This window comes from Hirundo rustica, chromosome 2 (assembly GCF_015227805.2).
Source record: "Hirundo rustica isolate bHirRus1 chromosome 2, bHirRus1.pri.v3, whole genome shotgun sequence".
NCBI classification, from domain to species: domain Eukaryota; kingdom Metazoa; phylum Chordata; class Aves; order Passeriformes; family Hirundinidae; genus Hirundo; species Hirundo rustica.
This window is the reverse complement of record NC_053451.1, coordinates 91,918,056-91,939,554: the sequence shown is the minus strand read 5'-3', so window position 1 is coordinate 91,939,554 and position 21,499 is coordinate 91,918,056. Positions and strand designations below refer to the sequence as shown.

At 43.6% G+C, this 21,499-nt stretch overlaps 1 protein-coding gene across 1 annotated transcript in view; it reads right to left on the bottom strand.

Annotated features, from left to right (window-relative positions):
* Positions 1 to 2,825: 2,825 nt before the first annotated feature.
* The window catches only part of SH3RF3 (SH3 domain containing ring finger 3), a 249,300-nt gene continuing 230,626 nt past the window's right edge, over positions 2,826 to 21,499 (bottom strand). The window contains exons 9-10 of the mRNA XM_058419465.1: positions 15,788 to 16,125; positions 2,826 to 6,062 (exon numbers count right to left, since the gene is read on the bottom strand). Of these exons, the coding sequence (XP_058275448.1) occupies positions 5,894 to 6,062; positions 15,788 to 16,125 (507 nt within the window). The 3' untranslated portion in view covers positions 2,826 to 5,893. The remainder of the gene's footprint in view (positions 6,063 to 15,787; positions 16,126 to 21,499) is intronic.

Sequence of the window (21,499 nt, the reverse complement as noted above, 5' to 3'; positions counted from 1 at the left end):
AACGCAGATCCCAGACAATTATCTGGGGAGGGAAGAGGGAAAAACCTTAACAAATTGCCCTCTCCTGTCTTCAAGGCTGATTTTCCAGTGGGTAGCTGTAGGGCAATTTTGACATACCCATGAGGAGGAGAAAGGGAATGCCTTTCTGCTATTGCTGGGGAGAAAGGTGTGGGGCAGCTCCCAGAGCCCTTGGCTCATGGAGGCAGCAGTGATGTGGGGCAGGGGCACCACCACTGGGCCAGGGATTTGTCAGACTTCGACTCCCAGCCTGATTCAGTGACAAAGCCAGGAGTCCCAGTGGGATTCCTCGGGTATGTGTCCGCTCAACAGCTGGAGCTGCACTGTCTGACACTGCCCTGTCTCCAGAGTCCCCTGGGCTGTGCCAGTGCCATCCTTGGGGACCTGCCCCTTAAGCACTTGTGGTCCTCCTTGGCCAGGTGGGATGGCAGAGGACATGCCCTCCTGGCGATGGGATTGCCCTCCACTCCTGCCACGCACGCCCCGCAGCTGCACTCCTGGGGCCAGTGGCGGGTTGCACACGCTGACAGGAATGACAGCAGCTCTACCAAGCCCTTGTGCAGATGCAGAACACAAATGCAATATGCTTTCCTTCTCTGACACTAAGTTAAAGACACTTCTCCCTTCCCTCCTCTCTTAATGACTTCATTTTTCCTCTACCCCCTTACTTAGCTGCGTCCCCATCACTGCTGTGTTCCCCATGAGGATTCCATGCATGACAGCAACCCCTCCACCAAAGGCAGCTCCCCCATTGCTCACCCCTGTCATTTACTGATGGCATTGACCAACCCAAGGTTCCCCAGGCAAGGCATTTCCCCCAGGGATGCTTGCCCTCAACTAAAAGCCAGTCCTGTCCTTTCCAGTGAAATCCCTGAGAGGGGTGGGCAGGTAGCACTGGTGCAGCCCCACTCCCCAGCAGCACTCCTTGCTCATGGGCTTTTCTGCACACACACAGGAGGTCACAAAGCTCATAATCCTGTGTGCAAGACCATTCCCGTTGCCTTTGCAAAAACAGTGCATTGCATCTTGGCTGGTGCAAAAGAGCCATTTGTGCTGGAAACAGCTTTTAGTGACTCCCTGGCCAAGTCAGCAGGATGCTGGCTATCCTTCCCTGGTGCTGCTGGGGTCTCCTTAGGGAGCAGAGACCCAAGTAGAGGCAGGCTCACCTGCAGCTGAGCTGTACTGTAAACAGGGGAACTCAGGCTGTCTGGCATGTGGGGGACCACCTGGGTACGAGCTCTTTGGTGTTCTGGCTTGTGGCCCCTCTGCAGCACTGTGGGGCAGGTGGCTTGGTGGCTGAGAAAAATCAAGTGATTTTCTGAAGGGAGGGTAGACACCCATGCCCCAGTGATTGGAAATAGATCTGTGACCACTTGGAAAGTTATTTCTGCTACATGAAAGGCTGGGGTGTGAAGACAGGGCCTTCTCCAGACTGTAGCACCTCTTGGCTTTCCTTCCAGTACAGCTCATTTATTTGGTTTGGCACCAACTAACCAAGCCATGTAGCTGCCAGGTTCACCATGTATAAGGAGCTGCTGATGTCAGGAAGAGCTTTTGGCCGCAGGAAAGCCCTGCAGATGTTGTCCAGGTGGTTCTGCTCTCCATGAGCATTTAGGAACAGTCAAACCGTGTAACAATTTTACAATGATTATTTTTCTTTCAAAACGTGGCCTAAATTTCTATCAGGCACTGGAGCAGAAGCACAGGGCGACATGCAGTACGAAGGCTGGATGAGGTGTGTGGTATGTGCTGGCAGCAGGGGACAGAGAAATGCCAGAGGAACAGGACCTGGCAAAGTGTGGAGGGGACTGGCATGCCAGGCCAGCTTGGGAGTAGCTGGCAGGCTCCTCTGTGCGCTTTGCACCACACTGCTTGTCAGACAGCCAGCAAGGCCTAGCACAGGGAGTGGTGTTGCCTGCCCACATTTAAATTCTAGTGGTTCCCACATTTCAGAATTTTGACTCGGGATCCAGCTGGGGCAAAAAGAGACTCGCGTCACCTCCCATGCAGATAACCTGGTGACTTAGCTGTGCCTCGCTCATCCATGCCCTATGGGCTCCCTAACTGTGCAAAGGATCAGCACCTGTGGGCACCTCTTCCAGAGCCAAATCAGAGCAAACACGTCCAGACCCAGTCATGGACTCACATTCCCCCTCCAGATGCTCTGCACTTTGCTGCTGAATGGGAATCTCAGGCCTTGTCCAAAAACGGGCCTACACCCCTCACCTGAGTTAAGGGGCGCTCAGTTGCCCAGGGTACAAACCTGCTCCATCCCTCTCTTCCAGTTCCTTGGCTGTACGCTGCCTAGAGGACACATGGACCCTGCTGACACCACACCCAAACCTACCCAGGGCAGGAGGAAAGGGGTCTTCCTCTGCCTACAAACCTGCTCAACCCATCAGGTGACCTCAGAGCACCCCTGAAGCCCATTAACACTATTAGAGGCTGCTCTTGCCAATTTTTTGCTTCCACATCCCCTCCTAGCTTCTCTGCCACATCCTTACCCTTGCCACCTTGCTGCCTCTTTCTGGCCTGTACCCACTCTCTTTCTCTGGACCTACACACCTCTTCTCCACAGGTAAGTTGTTAACTTCTCAAGATTTTGAAGAAATCCCAGATGTGGCAAAAGAAGAACCAGAGATTCTGACTCCTGTTCAGGCATCTCTTACCCCTAACAGTTTTTATTTAAGTGGGAATTACTACAGGGTGTGCAGAAGAGTCTTCCCTATTTTCTTTGCAAACCTCACAGCCACTTACACTGCTTGTTCACCTTGTTGTCTCATAGAGAAAGAAACCTCAGTCAAGTTGCCTTAATACTTATTTTATTTAAAGAATCAGAAACACAGTCATTGTAGTTAATTTGTACTCATATCTGCCAACATTTCCTAAACCACGTTAACATTCATGTGTAACAAAAACATTTTCTGAGCTGTGCAAAGTTCAAAGGAATTGTTCAATTACTTGAACCCATTTCTAGAAGAACAAACCTGGCATTTTACGAACTGAGGCCACCAGAAGGAATCTTTTCTTTTCCCCGTGTTGCAGGAGATAGAGATGCCCCCTCTTTTCCTGGCATGACAGGTTAAAACTAGACCACAGTATGAGTCAAACCTCTCATAGTCCAGAACTTTTTGAATGGCACTGGGTCATGTTTTTCTATCACTGGGCTGTATTAAGTTCACCTTAATACTTGTGCTCCTGGCATGGAAGTGATTTGTCCAAGAATATTACTCAGTAACCCAAACTGTGATAAAGCAGGCCCAGAAACAGCTGCTATCAAAATAGAACACCTCTTCCCCCATTCCCCACCAAATTTTTCCTAGAAGAAGGTATGACTGGAAGGGTTGTTGATCATTCAAAAAACCATCATCTTCCTTGCAAAATATATTTTAAAGCACTGACTTAATGAAATGACATCTGCATGTTTTCCTTGATCCTCTCACACAGCAACTTTTGTCCTCTTAGAATTAAGCATAAAAGAGTGGAAATCTGGAACCATTTTAAGATCTGGCTAAACAGAATAGGCAGCATCCAAGCTGTCATCCTGTTTCGTTTCTCTGACTGTAGTAAATACACCATGGAACAAAACTTTAAGAGCGTTTTAACCACTGTAAGTTGTCAGAAAAAATCTCACCTCTGACAGATCTAACCCAGAATTTTTATTGGAATCAATAACACACATTTTAGCATTGCTGACTGCCTAACTGTGCAGTTTACTTTTTGAGGTGCAGTGACACCAGTTCTGACCTGGACCAAATGAGTGGAACAGATATGGCTCTAATCTCAAGGAAGTCTTTCCAGAAGACATTTCTCAGTCTCTTATTGGTTATAAAAAGGCAATTTCCTCTTAACAGTAACTAAATTTTTAGTGACTGACTCATTACAATCTGGAATATCAACAAATGCGGCAACATCAAGTATAAAAAGAAACACCCTGAAAGTGATGCCTCCCGGTTTGAAGGTGCTATACTTGGCCATGAACTGTGTTTCTGGAATTGGTTTGTTAACACGTGACAGCAAGAAGAACTTATTCTACAGAGAACAAAGTCACAGAGCTGAACTTAAACAGGAACGCTCACTTACATGGGTTTTGATATGTACTAGTACACACGGCTTGAATGAAAACAAAACTTACACCTTCGCATATGAAATACTGGTAACGCAGTGGTGATGTTCACCCACCGGGCCTCTTTGTTTTAATAAGATCATCTCCAGGTTACAGTGCCTCTGACATGCTTTTAAACACCCACCACATGTGGGCTTTGGCAAACAGCCAGCTGCTGTCAGAGGCAAGGTATGGATACGGCTATGAAAGGCCTTTCAACGCGATTCACTCCTCAAGAGCTGATGTCTTTTTAAATACTCTCAACAATTGCATTATGACTTTTTTTTCTCATTCTTTTTCATACAAACTACTGGCTAAACTCACATTTATTGCACCTTTAAGTCCCTGGTAGATGGAAGCTTATATTGCCTGATACAGTTTGTATTGTAGCTTGACGACATTAAGAAATCCAACAGTCTCCAGAACTGTACATTTCTACAGTAAGAAATCACATTTCCGTAACACTAATTCCTGCTGTCGCAGATCAGCTCTCGTCTCCGTCATGCAACGACAGAGGAAAACTCCACGGTCCCTGTGTGTGCTAGAACCTGCAGTGTTCTTCTTATTGCCATGAAAAAGTCAATTAAAATGACTCCTCTGGGAATTACTTCCAATTCTGGAATCATTATCACTCTCCAGACAGAACGCTGTGCTTCAGCATGGGTCTTCAGCCACTCTAAATATGTAGGAGAGAGCAAGCATATGTGTGTTGCACAGGCAGCTCCCCCAGGTATATTTATCGATGGCCATGCAGCTTTTTCTCTTTTCCTCTATGATGCAAGAACAAGCAGTCTGATCTCAATCTTCAGGTACGTTTCTAATTTCATATGTTGAATACAAATCTTGTTGCAGCCTCTCTGTTTAACCAAATCTTTAACAATTAAAAAAAATAGCACCAGATGTATGAAAAAGAGGAAATGTCTGATCTAGTAGGAATATATATAAAGTAGAGCAATTCTTACAGTAAAAAGGTACGTCGTACAAAAAAGCAATGGAAAGTGATACCGAAGGACAAAAATCCATGCTGCATATAATATGGGCAGAAGACAGGCAAAAGGGATTCTGCTCAAATAACCACGGTTTAATGGTGGAGCTGTACTTCCTCCAGGACCTCCCTGGCAGCAGTGCCAGGACATGGGGTGGTGTAGCACTCTGAGGACTTAACACCGACACGCACCGACAAACCTGCGCAGCATATCTTTGAGGTATATAGAAAGCATGACATTAACGTTTTTTGACTCCTCAGTCTTACTTGCACAATGATGCACTGATCTTTAGCTGGGGTTTTCTCCACCCCCCCCTCTTCTTCCCTTGGTAAAAACAAAATCCCAGTTTAAAAGCTCCCTAGCACACCTTCTTGAACTCTCAAATCCATCTTGCATAGGCCAGTAATAAGAACACTGCAGCTCTGACAAATAAGTTACAGCAATATAACAGCTCTCCTCTTAATTTTTTTTAAAGATATCTTCTCTATAATTTACACAAAAGGTTAACAGCCAGAGTTTAGGTTACTACAGTCCAGATGGGCGTCCTTTCAGTCTGTGATTCCAGGTGGAAGGCACTACTTCAACATACCACTGTATGCACCGCACACGGTCTTGGGAGCACAGCGGGGCACTGTGTCTCCAGAGCTGCAGACTGAAGGGGCTGGGGGAAGTCTTTGGAAATAAAAATGGCAGTGGTTATCAGTCCAGTTTCTCTTTGCTGTCTCTTCTTGTGCTATGCAGTTTCCCCTGAAAACTCCTCAGTTGAGGGAGCGGCGATTCGTCCTCAGAAGCTCTCGACAAAGCTCCCCGGGAAGAGGCCCGTCCTGCCGTTCCTCTGCAACGTCCCTTTGTACCAGCCGTCCTCCCGTTTCTTGTGCACAAACACAATGTCACCTTCCTTCAGTTCGATCTCCGCCTCGCTCTGCGGTGGGTACGGGACCACAACGCGGTACCTTTGGAGAAAAGAAAGTGCAAAGACTTGGTTAAGCTGCACGTGGTGGGAGCAGCTGGGCACCAGTACCAGAGGTCTTGGGAAAAAAAGAACTTTTGGAAATATCGATAGGTTTACATTTTCACACACTAGTTGTATGCAGTGCAGCTACATTTGCTACTAAAACTGAGTAAGATGAACATCTCTGGACAGCTTGGCTAGACAGTTGACCAGGACATACTCAGGAGGCAGTCCATGAAAGCAGGAACGTGTTGTCAAAGGGATGGGCCACTCATGATGTCCCTGCCCCCAGCTGTGTGCTGAGCCTGTGCCAGGACTTGGCTGCTTTATCCTAGCACTGCATCTCTAATGTAATATCTTACTCAGCTCTGCATTTGCTCCATCCAAAAAATCATAGCATCATATAATGATAGAACAGTTTGGGCTGGAAGGTCTGACTTTAAAGGTCATCTAGTTCAACCCCTCTGCCAGAGGCATGGACATTTTCAACCCAAGCAGGTTGCTCAGACCCCTTGTGTCAACCGCATAAATTAGCTTGGTGTTATCTGCAAACCTCCTGAGGATGCCCTCAATCCCACCATCTATGTTACTGATGAAGATATTGAACAGCACTGGTCCCAGTGTGTACCCCTGAGGGACACCACCCGTCACCAGTGTCCACTAGGACACTGAGCCATTGACCACTACCCTATGGATGTGACTGTCTAACCAATTCCTGATCCACCAAACAGTCCACTCATGAAATACATTCTTCTCCAATTTAGAGAGAGATTCAGAGACCATGTCAAAGACCTTACAGAAGTCCAGATATACGATACGCTCTCTTCCCTTGTCCACTGACGATGAAAAATAGGGTTTGCAATGCTCCCACTGCCTGTGACACCAGCAGATGTCAGCTAAAGCAATTCACATTTTTCTTCTTAAAAAGTTTCTTGAGAATATACTCTGGGTCCCTCAAACCTGGAAGGGAAGCTAAAATGGAGAGGTATCAAGTGACTTTCAAAGCACTCTCGGAACCAACGGGGAGCCCCAGTCCTGAACCATTCACAGGGCTCTATGGGAACTTAGTTTTCAAGTGTCACTTCATTTCAATGAAGTAATGATGTGTCTGAGCCTGATACAGCTATTCTGCACTCAGAGCTTATCAGCAGGCATCCTTCTGAGAGCACAGACTGGGCCATTTTATATCAATGCACTTGTGTGCAGAGCAGGGAATATATTTCTACTGCACAGTTGTTTTTTTTTTCCTTCAGCACTTCAGCAGTCATCTGGCATTTGGTTAACAGTCAATAACTGTCTTGCTAATTGCAAAGTCATGAATATACTAAGATTGTTAAAAGTTGCCAATTGATTACCTAAAGTCCATCTCCTGAGAATTAATATATTCACAACTGCTGCCTGGCCACCAATGCCTGAGTCCTGTTTGTTAGAAGATGAGTACTTATTTAAGATAATATCCTGTCCCTGGGGACTTCAACATGGCCCGGAGGCTGTGGACCACACCCCGAGGCCATCCCCGGTGAGACAGTACCAAAGCAAGGGGCTCTCCAGTGGCAGTCACCCACTCTCCTTGCAGACTTCGCTGAGGTGCCTAGTAACTTCAGCTCTCAAACTAGGCACTTTACTTTGGCATGACACTGGAAATATCAGCTTTGACTCTATGTCTGGACATCTCCACAGCCAAACAACCCATTACTTGGAAAAGCATTAAACTCCATTTGGAGCAGGGGTTCTGTTCTAATACCTGACTATGGGTTTTTTATCTTGACAGAGCAACACAGTCGTGGAAAATATATGTGTTCAAGTGCCATCAAAAATTTGCCGATCTTCTCTGTACCTTGTTTAATAAATCTAGTTGTCACTTCCTTCCTCTGTGGAAAAGCAAATAACAGGGGTTGAAACGTGTGCAAGAAAATGGTCTATCAAGCTATCATCTGTGGAACTGCTACACTTATAATATGAAGCTTTGCCAATTACACTCATTATGCAAATGAATGCACACATTATTTCAAACACTCTGCTGCAGTGTTGATTAATTAAATTATCAGAGTGGAACAATTTCAGCTAAGATGATGCCAAGTTTCAGATCTCACTACTCTTATGCACAATCACAGCACATCGGAGCTCTGCATCAGGAACTCAAGAGGCCTTGAGAAAGAAAAAAGGTTGGACCTGAACATTAGTTGAGTGCTGTGGAGGTACTCACAGCCTGTTCTGGCAAGTTAGGAAACAGAAACTCAGACAAAGATGGTATCTTGGGCAGGGTCACTCTGAAGATCCAGCTGGGACTGCCAGCACCTCATGTTATACCAAAAGCAGGGAGACATCCTTTTAAAGCAAAACTAAATCCTCAGAGTGATGAGCTGCTGGTCCCTAAATGGTTCACATGAGGAGGCAGGTGACTACACTCAACAGGAATGTTCCCACTGTCATAAAAAGGGTTCTAAACAGCATCTTTTAAGCAAATTAGAGAAATAAATCTCAGTCACAGCATTACAAAATGAGGCCGTTTTTCCCATGTGGGGAACCCTAAATGCTATGGTTTTAATTTAATTAACTACAGTACCTCACAAGATAGTACCAAAGAGGTTTTTGAGAGAATAACAAAATATAAGCTATGAAAGACCTTGCAAATCAGCTAAGAACTCCTCTGTGAGAGATGGAAAAAGATGCGATGCCTTTTCCCACAAGAGGTTTGAAGCAGAGCCTGGGAGAGGCAGCCCGGTGGGGGCTGCAGGGACAGCAGCATCCCGGCACCGCACTGGCACAGGGAGCTGTGCCGCCCCTCCACACCTCCAGGTGGCACCTCAGCCTCGCTTATCCTCTGGAATGGAATTGCAAGGACAGCTATTAGCCATATTTTTTTGGCAGAAAAGGTCTTTTCTCCCAGACATCCTCCCTCACTCCCAAAAAGGCAGTCCGGGATATTTCTATTTATATCTCCCCTTTTTACTTCCCCTTTTGTTCCCTTTTTGAGAAGATGCTATAAAATTGTAGATTTTCCTATACCAAAATGTTGCTTGGCATTTTAGATGAATCTCAGTCTTCTCAATGTTGTCTGTGCCACATTGCACCTCTAAATTACCAACTTTCAAAAATGCTAATTAGCTGGGCAACAATGATGATGGCAAGTGCGGCAACCACCTCTGACCACTATTAACAATCTTTGGTATTTTCTGTTGTAAATTGTGTAAATCTGTCTTATATAGTTATAATTCTGCCAAGCATTAATCATTTTGGCCCGGATTCTCCACAGCAGTTGGCTATATCAGGCTGTGGGTCCAACGCACAGCTCAATGGCTCATCACTCCCAAGAATAACATGAGGGGTTTCGCAGCACCAGCAGCACCCTTATGAGCACTTCCATAAACTGCTCTCAGGTCCTATATTTGGGAGCAAAGACCTGTCCTGTGGTCTGTCAGGGATGGTGTTCCTTCAGAAAATCACCCACTCTCAGCCAAGTTAAAAACATTCAAACCACCCCAAAATGCTCATGTTTAGGCTTGTATGAGCACTGAAAGTAAAATCTCTGTTGATTCATGCTCCAAGCTGTCCTAGCTCTGTGGGACCTCAGAGATTGCATTTCTCTTCCTTTCTTAGCACTGGGCCTCGCTTGTATTTTTCTCTTAAGGGATAGACTCGGTGCTGGACATCCCCACTGCTGGCTGCTATGGCATCCTTGCATTGGGCACTTCACCCCTGGAGGCTACTGTCCACGATAAGGCAGTGGCCTGGGAAGGTGCACAAGAGATTATACATGAGGAGAGACTGCAAGTAGTGTCAGCAAGGACTGGAGATGGGTTTTGCCTGGGCAGGGAAACTGCAGGGAGCTGGAGAGCGGGGTAATGTAAGGGATGAGGTGGAGAAAGAGGGAAGCTGATGGGAGAAAAACTGGGAGCAAAGGAAGAAACGTGACTATGATAAAAGGTGTGGGCATAGCTGCTGAGGGAGGAAGCTCTGCTGAGCTGAGACTGGGAGAGCAAAAAGCCTTGATGGGAGGAAGCCTGGGGCAGGAACATGGCATCCCAAGAAATAGGAGACTGCATCAGTAGAGGCTGGCACTGGGGTTGAGGGTGGGATGGGCACCCTGGCAGCAATTATCTCACTGAGCTGGGAATAAGTCCATCCTCTGCTGTCAGCAAAGACTTTGCAATCCCCCTGTCCCCTGTCTTCACAGCACTTGTTTTCACAGCCAAAAGAAACACCACTCCCACCCAGCCCTCCCTTTGCTACTCCTGCTGAAATCTGGAAGGTGCAAGTAAGACTCCTAACCTCAAGGGGATGTCACATGATGGAAGTTCTGGTTTTGTTTCTTTTAAAGAAGCAAAATTATTAAAAATATCATGTGTGTAGATACATAAAGACATCCACAACCTTAAAAGAACGTGAGTGTTTCACCCCCATGCATCTGAGATGAAGAAAAAGGCAAATAAAATTGTCCATTACTTTACTTCCTTCTGCTGCCTTGCAATATAATCTTTCATTATTTGATTGCATACTATTTTTCCCGTAGGATGCCTGATTCATTTAGTGCACAAGATGCTGCTCTGGATGTGAGTCAAGGTTCTGACATGGGAGCCACCCCACCTTTTGCAGAGGTTGGAATATCTCTAGCAAGTGACCATGATGGAATGCACTGAGTAGTGCAGATGTGGGGAAAGTGGCTTCTCTGACTCCTTCAGCTGAAAAGGCTCATGCCACACTTTCCACAGGGAGACATTCATCTCATGCACGCTGGCTGTGTAGGAGTCCTGTCTGGTCTAAATGACTCATACAGGCCCTCTGTCAGTGTGCAGGCAGGCACTGAATAATACTGATCAGAACTGATCAGTAACTAATGGCTGAACTCAGCCATGGACACTAAAAAAACCACCAAAATACTCACTGAGTAAATATGTGTATCCAGGACACTGATGGCACAAGAGCAACTTAAGAAAATGTGCAATGAGGCAAATTAGCTCTGCAGGGCTAACCTCCAATCTGACCCCATTTAGAGTGCTTGAATTTGGATGCTTAATGCAAGTTCCTGTTTCTCAAAGTATCATGTACTAAGGACAGGTTGCATGAGTCCAGTCCTGTGACTCCAACAAGTCTCTTACGCATTAGGGATACACAGTTAGTTTTGGAGGCAATGGATAATCAGTGTCAATGGAGCATCTAGCCCAGTTAACCATTGCTCTTATTTACCAGTGGAGATCTGTTTTTTCATCTTTTCACAGGCAAATTTCAGGGACCTGCAAGGCACTTCTGCACACTACGAGCCAAAACCTGCTTCTCCATAGTATGGTGCCTGAATCAGCAGCTTAGAAGAACAAGTATCAGTTGGGTCTTTTACCTTTCCACTGGAAATATCTGAGATGGTTGATGGTTGGTTCCCAGTCCTAAGGCAGGTATCCCTACTCAGAGAAGCACTTAACCATGTGAGTATGTGTCACTGTTCAGTCAGAAATTACGCCTTGGGTCATTTCTCTAGTATCACTTTCCAGGAATGAAAAGAACCCTTCTGCTTTCCTTTTTGGCAAAGAAGACCTATGAGCACAGCAAAATTGAAGTCAATGGGTGTTAAGCACATGCTTGAATGCTTCCTTGAATCAGGAGCTCAATTTCTAATGTGGCAGTGATTTGTAGAAAGATACATGGAAACACGGAGGGATCTATTTTAAAGGTCAAACTTACTGCTCCCATCTTATTCTGCAGCACTGTTGTGGTTATAACTTGGTTGAAGGCTGCACGAAAACCATGGAAACGCAGTACAGATATGCCAGTCGTGACAATAAGTCTGGCCACAGCTGCTTTATCACAATATAACACGGCAGAGTTAGTGCCAGTTACTATAAAAGAGTCAACAACGCATGACATGTTTTACTCAGGTTCGCCTCTGGGAACAGTGCCAGGCAGCGAGGGGAACATGACTCACACACACACATGCACACTCAACTCTGCTGTTTTGCTTAATGTACAGTCACATTTTCTTGAAGGGGGTGGCAAGGGAAGTATTTTGTTTTGGTGCTGCCAGGCACACAGCACACCCCTTCTGTGAGCCGACAGTGTTGGTGGGTTGTGGGCAAGGCTCTGGCACAGTGCCTGCCTCACCGCAGTGCATCCCTGTACCGGTCCTGTTTCTCGCACCAGCAGAAACTGGATGGAGCAGTAGGTGGAAAAGAGTGTGTGGGGCACACACAGCCTGATGGGGTATTCACTTGGCAGTCAATCAGTGCCACATGAAGTGACAAGGACACCACCTGGGAAATTTCTCTGCTCTGCTGCTGTTATTACTGGATGCTTTATGGCAGAGAGCATCTGAAGGACTGTGGTTTTATAAACTGGAAGTGGAAACTACACCCAGAAGGCAGAGATGGGCTCTGACTACCCCAGCAAACTAGACAAATATGAAGGTTAAATGACAGGAGAGCTAGGAGCAATTTCCTTTCTAATCCAGTCATCCATAGCCAGGCTTTGGAATAGCAAGAAGAAGATAATTGTTTTCCTCTCTGTATTTAAAAAAAAAAAAAAAAAAAAAAAAAAAAGAGTATGAACATTAACAGCACCCCCAAGAAGGGGACGCTTGCTTCACCTTTCTGTCTACCTGGCTGCAACTCCCAGAAAGGTTTGCACTGTCAGGCAACAGAAGAGGCAATTCATCCCTTAAACAGTGAGTGAGCTGCAAGCAGTCAGAGCCCTTTAATGCACTTCTTGGTGCCCTGGGTTTGATCAGCAACCTGGATGTGGCGAGTGCTGGAGCTGCAAACTGAGCTCTATAGGAAAAGTAGCGGTGCTCTGCTGCCTGCAAGAGCCTCATTTTGAATGCCGTAAATATTAAGGAATGTGCTACTTCTTCCAACCTTTCAGTGCTCTGTTTCTGTGTGCACAGATGGGCGTTGGAAGACAGAAAGCCAAGTACAGCTAAGTGTACTGAAATGCTTTGCAGCTTTTAAAAATTTCTTCCAGCATCTGAATCTGTTTATCTAACCTTTTTTTCCCTCTCCTCCCTTTTTCTTTCTCAGAGAATTGCTCCTACTGTGTGGATGAAATGCACCAAAATGCAAACAAGCAAAATACGGAGCTGAGTGACGTTGAATGCAAGTTGTTCCATTGCCAGATGTGAAAAGAACAAGTGGTTTGAAAACCATAATTTGTTTAAAAAAATATATAACTTGGTACTTCTGAGAAATTTGATGATTTAATGAGCACAGATGGATGTGGGATGAATTTCTAACAGACAAGTGTTTAATGTATCAGCTCAGATTATTCCAGGACTAAGAATTATCCTTCCTAGTGCATGAAGGTAATTAATATTTCCCATTATGGACATGAAAATACCCACATGATCAGTTAAGGAATGCAGATTACGCCAGTGATATGGAAGTTAATTCATAAATCAATTAAAGAATCTTGCCTGCTGTGTATAATTATGGTTAGTTCAATTATAGCTTATTTTCAGATTTAAGACTCAGGAATCAAAATACGTAAGATCAGAGTAAGTTCCTTATCACCATATACTGCAGCTGGAAGTATTTACTCAGTTTCAGCACTCTAAATCTGTTTGTTCCTGATTCCAGCACAGCTAAGAGAATGTAGGTAACCTTTGTCTCTCTGGTTCTATTCTGCCACTTAAAATAGCCATTAGTTAAATGTTTCCCTACCTGGACCACCCTGAGGAGGACTGAGAAATTTGTAGTGTATGGGACTAGCCCTGGCATATTAAATAATGTGTCTGGAGTTCTCTATAGTAAAGCTTTGAGAGCAGCATATTAATATCCAGCTCTGGAGACACAGGGGCTGTACTCCCCAGCTTCTCTTCATAGTTACATTTAACTAAAGGGGCAGCAGTCCACTGATTTAGTTATACTCATGCTAAATCTGGTTTATATTGATTTAACTTTTCTTACAGCATTAATCTGAACTGATGTAGACCAAATTAAGTGTGCCTAAACAGGGATTGGTTTTTCACTCCTTTTACTAAATTACTTTTTCATGGATTTTAGGGGCAAGAGATGACTGAGATAGTCTGTTCTCACTGCCTTCATTACAATGCTGAAGGACTTGCCTGTATTTATTTCTGCTTCAAGTCTAACAGCTGCACCTGAACAGAAGCATCTCTTTCAGAAAAAATGCCAAATCTAGTGCAAAAATATTCCCATGTCTGTCCTGACTGCAGTCTCTTACAGACGGTTACCATGCCATCCCTACACTCTACCAAGCATGCCAGAGCTGCCTGTGTCTCTCTTTGCAAGTATATAGTTTTAAATCTTCCATTTTTCTTCTGATGCTCCTCTGAGTCCACTTCACTTTGTGTCAGATTTGCCCCTTCTGAAATATACTGTTACTCTGTGTTTACCTGACCAGGAGCTGAAATGAGCTTTGCACCAACAGATCTGTCCTACCCATCACCCACCTCCGACTTCAGTCCTCATTCTGCAACAGCACGGGTTTTATGTCGACAGCTCCAGTTCAGGACCTCACTCTTGTTGGGCTGCACTACATACATTAATAACCACTTTCTAGTTATTTCTGATGTAGAGTTAGATTTGGTATCAGTGAATCAATCCACTTAGTATCTGCTGGGTTGATTGCATACAGTTTACTCAGCAAGATGTTTTACGGTAATAAAGCAGGTGCCTTAGAAAAGTTGAAGTATGTCATGGTGTCACTATCACCTTCTCAACCAAATTCCAACCTGCATTCAGTATAAGGTATGCACGGTCCTGTAATGTCCCTTATTACGCATCACCTGCTTCGTGATCCCAACAGGATTCAGGTCAGGTGCCTTGCCCAGTCCATTCCCTTCAGCCTCTTCCATACATTCAGACAAAACTAGTTTCTTCCCAACTTCTGTGATTTTAATGTTATTTCAAAGTTGTTTTAAATACCAATTCAAGAGTGTTCCCTGAACAGCTTTTTGAAAATTCCTCAATGCTTTTGTAAAAAACATGTTTTCCTCAATCACCTCCTGAGTGGAAAGCATTTCAACAGCACTGTAGCTGTGTATTATATCTGTTCCCTTCCCAGTCCTCAAGTTGCAGTCTTGTAGAAAACATTTACCTGAAGTCAGTGTGACTCTGCACATGGAGTCCTATCTCTTCTGCAACTCCCTAGCTCTTTTCTGGTCAGTGATCTCTCTCTCCACCTGCTTTTGTATTTTGGTATTCCTATTCCTCTTTTTTCAGGTTTTCAAAGTCAGTTACTCCAGGTATCAAGGTGGAGGGCAGGCTGCTGGAATTAATTCCAGAATCATTGGTACATCCCTCTCTACAAATGAGCTACATTTTTGGTAACAGGTCACTGAAGTGGCCTTATCTGTAAGTATTCTAAACAAGAAGAATTTGAAACAGTCTTTGGTATTGCAGAACAGGACACGTCCAGATGGGACATAATATGTCAAGTCCTTAAGTTAAAATATTGGAATCCCATTTAAAATGTGGAATTTGCCAACAGCATTTACACCATTTGGGCTGAGAAAGCAGTGCTGTCCTCCACATTTAGACCAGGGCTGTGGAGTGTCATGGACAGGTGCTCTTAAAACATTTCTTTAAACCTGCATGGTGTACCAAATGATGTTCAATGGGCAGATGCATGTAAGCCCTGTCTTCCTGAAAGACACCTGAGCCACATACAGTCAATCCACAGAACAGCAAAACTGCAACAACCCTTGAGCAAGTTAAACTTTCATCCCTCCTCTAATTGCTCCCTGTGGATGCAGGCAACCTCAGGAGAAACACAGCTTACCTTTCCCGGGGCAAAGGCTTGGGCTCTGGCCGAATAGCTGCCATGGAAGAGAGGGGTGGCCTGGCAGGTGAAGGGATGGAAAAATTCAAATCCAAGGAGCCTGTTTTCCTGTGCAGAGGCTCCAGCCCCATGGCTCCTTGCATTTCACTCTCAATAGGGCATGAGCCGGCTCTGCCATGACTGGAGAGGGAGGACAGCTCAGGCCCCACTGCCCCTTGTAGAACTCCTTCAATGGCTGTCTGGGGGTCGTGCGTGGGGGACACAGATGGTGGGGAACGTGACTTCTTTTTCGTTGATGCTCCTGCAAGAAGTTTCAACAGCCCGCTCTTCTTCTCCTTCTGCAAAGGAACCAAACAAAACATGGGCAGTGAGCAGACATACCAACTCCCCTTGCTTCCATTTTGGAAAACCGCAATGTGTGAGGCAGAAAACCTCTCAAAACTGCCATTGGGGTGGATCCAGGCAAAACTCGATCCTATGAAAATCCCTCCCCATTGAAAAGGGCTTCAATTCAGTACAGTAAGGACCAAACACACTGCAAAAATTATCCCTGTTTTCAAATCTATCCAGGCAGTGATCATGTGCCTTTTGAAAGAAAGAGTGCAGCTACACTGGTACAACAAAGATAAACTTTCCATGTAGAGAAGACAGCAAGCAAAGTGCTGCCCTCTCTCCTCAAGAAGAATCCTGTCCCTCAATAGAGATACATCCCACAAGTAAGAAGTCAGGACCCACGGCTAAAAACCTCTGCTGGGAAGCACAATGGGTTGAGGAGAGATTTCAGATCCCAGCCCACTGCAAAAGAAGCACTCATCCTTACTGCCTCTTTTTCCAACTGATGCAGATTCACAGTAGAGAGAATGGAGGCACGAGAATCTGCTTTAACAGCTCTTTCCAGAACATGCTCGCCTTCACATCTTGCATCACACAGCGATAAGTGTTCGTGTCCCTCCCAGAAGCGGGTCACTTCCCCTCATGCGTTAAGGTATCACCTTGATGTTTGAAGATAGACCACAAAATTCACAATTGGCAATTGCAGTGGCAGTGCATGGGAGGTTTCAAAGCTCTACATGGGCTTCTGACACAAAGAAATGAAAAGATGATAACAGCACCCTTTCAATTAATGGGGGAAAAAAGAGTTTAGCCTGCATTCCAGAGGAAACACATCTGACCTTTTGAATTTTATAACAGTGTGAGAAATCCTGCTGCACATTTACCTCAAGCACACACAAATACCAAATACTATGTCCTTCACCTGGAAAGTTTTTTGGCTAGAGGTTTGTATGTAGAAACTGGTCATCCACTGGTACATGCTCTACAATGCTAGGTTATAGTTGCAACCAGCAATGCTATACAGTAAGCTTTCTCATTTTTTAAAAATGATACTAGAAGTTTTTCAAAGGTCTTTTAGATTTCTTTCTCTTTTGTCAGAAGTGCAAGCCATTACCCAAACTATCTTCAGAGGCTCATGGATGTGAAATTTAGCTATATTTGATAACTTGTTCAATAATAGGATCCCAGGGGATAAAATCAAACCCAGAAATGACTTATGGAATAGAAACTTTCTCTATATATTCAAGTAGGAACACCCATTGGAAATACAAGCCAGTAATTTATTTATTCTCTGTAGACAAAATGTCCCATGCAAGGTCTAAAATTATGCTCTTTTATGTTCTGACTGCTGAAGTAGTTTCTCAAAGCAGCTTTAAAGAATAGAAAGGCTACAATAAAATAAATATAAGCTTTTAGAAGATGCTTGGATTCACTACAGTAAATGTACTTGGAGTATCTGGTACCTCTGTTTCCAAAGTTCTTGTTTGCACTTTTTAACCGTCACGGACTGGTAAGAAATACCTTAGATGTCAACACAGAAGAGATAAAATGAAGCACAGTTTCTGTCACAAAGCTAAAGTCCACTGATTTTTGAAGAGCAGAGTCTGAACTCTGCATCCAGATCCTGATCTCCTGCATACCACTGGTTATGTTTTAAAAGAGTGTTTTGCACTTACAGGATGAAAGGATCCATCCTGTCAAGATGTGCACCCAGGCAGAATCCATGGAAGGTAAGGGAGGCTGGCCATATGGCACCACCAGGTCAAAAAAATTATATCAATTATCCTGGAAACAATAAAAAAGCAGACAAAATACCCCTGATAAATATCTTCTTTTCCTGATGGGAAGGGACTGTACGGAAAATGTGCCTTCTGGAATTCACCTGAAACACCAGATAAAATGCTGCCGTTTTTCTCTCACTGTCTGTTTAAGAAATATTGTTGCTGCCATCATTATGTAAAAATTTTAAGCTCTTCATTGCAAAACTCTTCTTTCCCTGTGGCACACTGAAACAATAGCTCTAATGATCCCAGCATCCTGTGTCAATATGCATTTGAAGGTGTCCAAAGGTCAGTGACAGAATACAATAGCCATTGTGGGGCTCTGGAGAAACGGCTCTTGTGCAGCAGTGAGCACTTTGAGCCTCTCTAATTGGCAGTCTTGCAAATGCAAAGTAACTACATGAACTAAAGCCCTGTATAACAAACAATTAATATTCCTATGCGGTAGCAGCTTTTCTAGTTTTTCCTTCTAATTAAAATACCTTGGCAAATTTTCATTAGAAAAACCTTGTGCAACTTAGATCATTTAAGGCACAGAAGCAAAAATATTTGGAATGAAGGAGGCACTCACACCCATCTACACATTAGAAACCAGATGAGTCTGACAGTCATTCAGTTTTGTTTACAAGAACAGCTTCCACTCCACAGGGTTAGCCCTGGCATAAATTTCTACTCTTAAACTACTACTCCTTAGAAAACAGAAAGCTATAAGGAATTTGTTGATCTATCCTTTGTTCTACTTTAATAAAAGGAAAAAGAAAGAATTGATTTTTAGCCCCTGCTGAGCATTTTACTAAACTTTTGAAACTAAGGTCTGTGGTCTTGGAAGAGAGATGACTTAGTTCAATTGCTAAGCCTAGTCAAAACCTGAGCAGTACCATCCTTCAAGGTGTGGCCTTGAGCAAGATATTTGGAGGTGACCTGATACCACTTTGTGTGTGTGGAAACTAGACAACATGTCCGGCTCTTTCTCCCTTTGAGTCTGGCTCTCAGCCTTCTGCTATTACATGGCCAGATCCTCTGCTGACGCTGCTCAGAGCATTTTAAGCAAAAGAAGGACTGTCAGGAACTGGTACTTACGGCGATGTCTCTCATGAGAAACAGATTGGGTTTGAACCTTCTGCGATCAGCAGCTCAACCTAAACCACTACATGCCTTCCTCTATCTGTAAAATGGGATTAAGTTGAAACTCCTCCTTGTGCTGTGGGAATTCTTTAATGATTCTAGTGCTACAAAGCTCTATATTTCTTTGGGAGCAACCAGCTCTTCTCCATGCTTTAATATTAAAAAAAAAAAAAAAAAAAAAAAAAAAAAAAAAAAAAAAAAAAAAGGGAGAATGGGATGTTAGTATGCAGTCCCAGCAGTGATTTATTGCAAATGTCCAAGTATTATGAATTCATTTAATATTTAGTATAATAGCAGCCATCCTTCACAAGAAATTAATATTTATATGTCTATTCAAGACAGTCCTTCAGCAGTTTCACAGTAAATCAATGAAGCATTAATGGGCATAAATGCTGTAGAGAAATCTACACTGATTGGTTACAGACTCTGTCACTTTTGAAGAGATAAGAAGTTTACAGGGGCCGTATCTGATGACTTTCAGAAATGCTTTTGAATTAAAAAAAAGATAGTTTACTTTTTTTTTTCCATTCACAGATGGTTGTTTTATTGTTTTCTAGGAAATCTGTAATCTACTGAAACAGCTGTGTAATTATTGAGCTTTCTTTGTCTAGTAGCTACATCTCCAACTGACTGCAAACTGTGTTTGACATCCCTGCTCCCTGAATCTGCCAAGGTCAGACCTTCACATCTGTGCTGATGGATGGATTCACAGTGTGGACAGCACTTCTCCCATCTCCTGGTTACTGCCCACATGTTTATATGAATTTAAATCATCACCTTTGTGTTGCCCAGGTTTTATTCTAGGACATTCAGAGTCAAAACTTCCAAACCATTAATTTCAAAAGGATTCAAAGGAAAGTAAAAGAACAAAATTAGTCCTTACAAATAATGTCCAGGCTGTTTGTAGTTAAGGAAAAAAAAAAACCAAAAAAACCCCACAGTCTATGAACACAGACAGTATAGACAACTCAGAATTTTTTCTCTGGCACAGCTGACAGTGGAGGCTCTGTTCCTATGGTGTAGCATGATGGAATCTCAGAGGAAATCAGTCTCTCGCAGCACAAGGATGGGATGGGCAGCACTTCTGTGACCCTGCAGCACACCCTTAAGGAAGCCAGCACTCGGACAGGTGTTCCTCTCAATATGCCTCGGTGAGAGTGTTTGGAAAAGCGAATACTGTCTGAGCTTAAGGACTCACGAAGGATTAGATCAAAATTAAAGTCTGAGATACGTAAATGTTGAAATATTTTGCTTCACAGTAATTGGGGATGATTTTTCCCCTCATTAATAACTCACTTGAAGATAATAACTAGCTCTTCTTTCAGCTTCAGAGATGAGATGAGCACAGAATGCATCTACTTCATTGATGACTGAGTGATAACAGAGTCCCCTATCTGCAAAGCAATAATCATGCCATAATCTAAATACCAATTACCTGTACTGGTTATATTAATGCAGTTACTTTTTTTCTAAAAAACACCCAAATACACAGAACATTCTGGTTTAGTTTTCTTCCTCTGCAGCTCCTAATACTTAATTTTCTACCTATCCAGGTTCATTAAACAAATGAGGAAACCTTACTGCCGCTGATAGAAAAGCTGCCTCCTCATTGAAATGAGGTAATTTCTCATGCAACACCAGTTACATCAATAGATAAGAGAGCCAGACGGAGAAGAGGAGGTTTCATTTAAAAACGAAGAAAAAAGAAACAAAACTGCTTAAATGTTGCCCTGAGCCTTACCAGGGCTCATATGCCCTCACAAATCAGGAACTCATCTATCAGTCAGTACCCCAAAACCACTACTTTTACTGCTTGTTTAACTTGATCAGTGCCTGTTTGAGTAAATGTAAGTTAGTGGCTGGAGAACAGTGCATTTTTATTCTGATTCCAACATGGCTTCTGGTTATTGATGCTTGCATTCAAAAAGTAGGTCATAGGTAGATTATGACTGAGGAAAAAAGCTGTCTGGGTTTTTAAAATCTGTGAAATTAGTTGACTTGAGATTTTGATAATCATTCAAAAAGCCCTACCAAAACCCCCCAAACCAATATCATCTCAAAGGGAAGCTTCAGGTCTGGAATATCTTTGGATATGTATTTATCATGTGCAATGTGCCACAATCTCTCATGAGACATTGATGACATACTGAACAAGACAACAGCAATTACTACACAAATTCTTCTGATTTCAGGGAAAGACTAGTCTGGTATCATATATTGTATGGAAATACTTGCCAAAGATTTAGTTTTTAACGGAGACAGCTGCTCCTGGCCACAGGTCTATTATTATAATCTCAATATACATGCTATATGCCAAGAAACAAGAAGGATTTTAGGATCATAGTATCTTTAGCTTTTAAATTCCAGTGACAGTAACTTGCATACAGATGTGCACAAAATATGATCATTTATTTATTATTAATTTGAAGATAGGTACTATTAAAAACATGGGGAAAGAAGTAAAATGTATTGC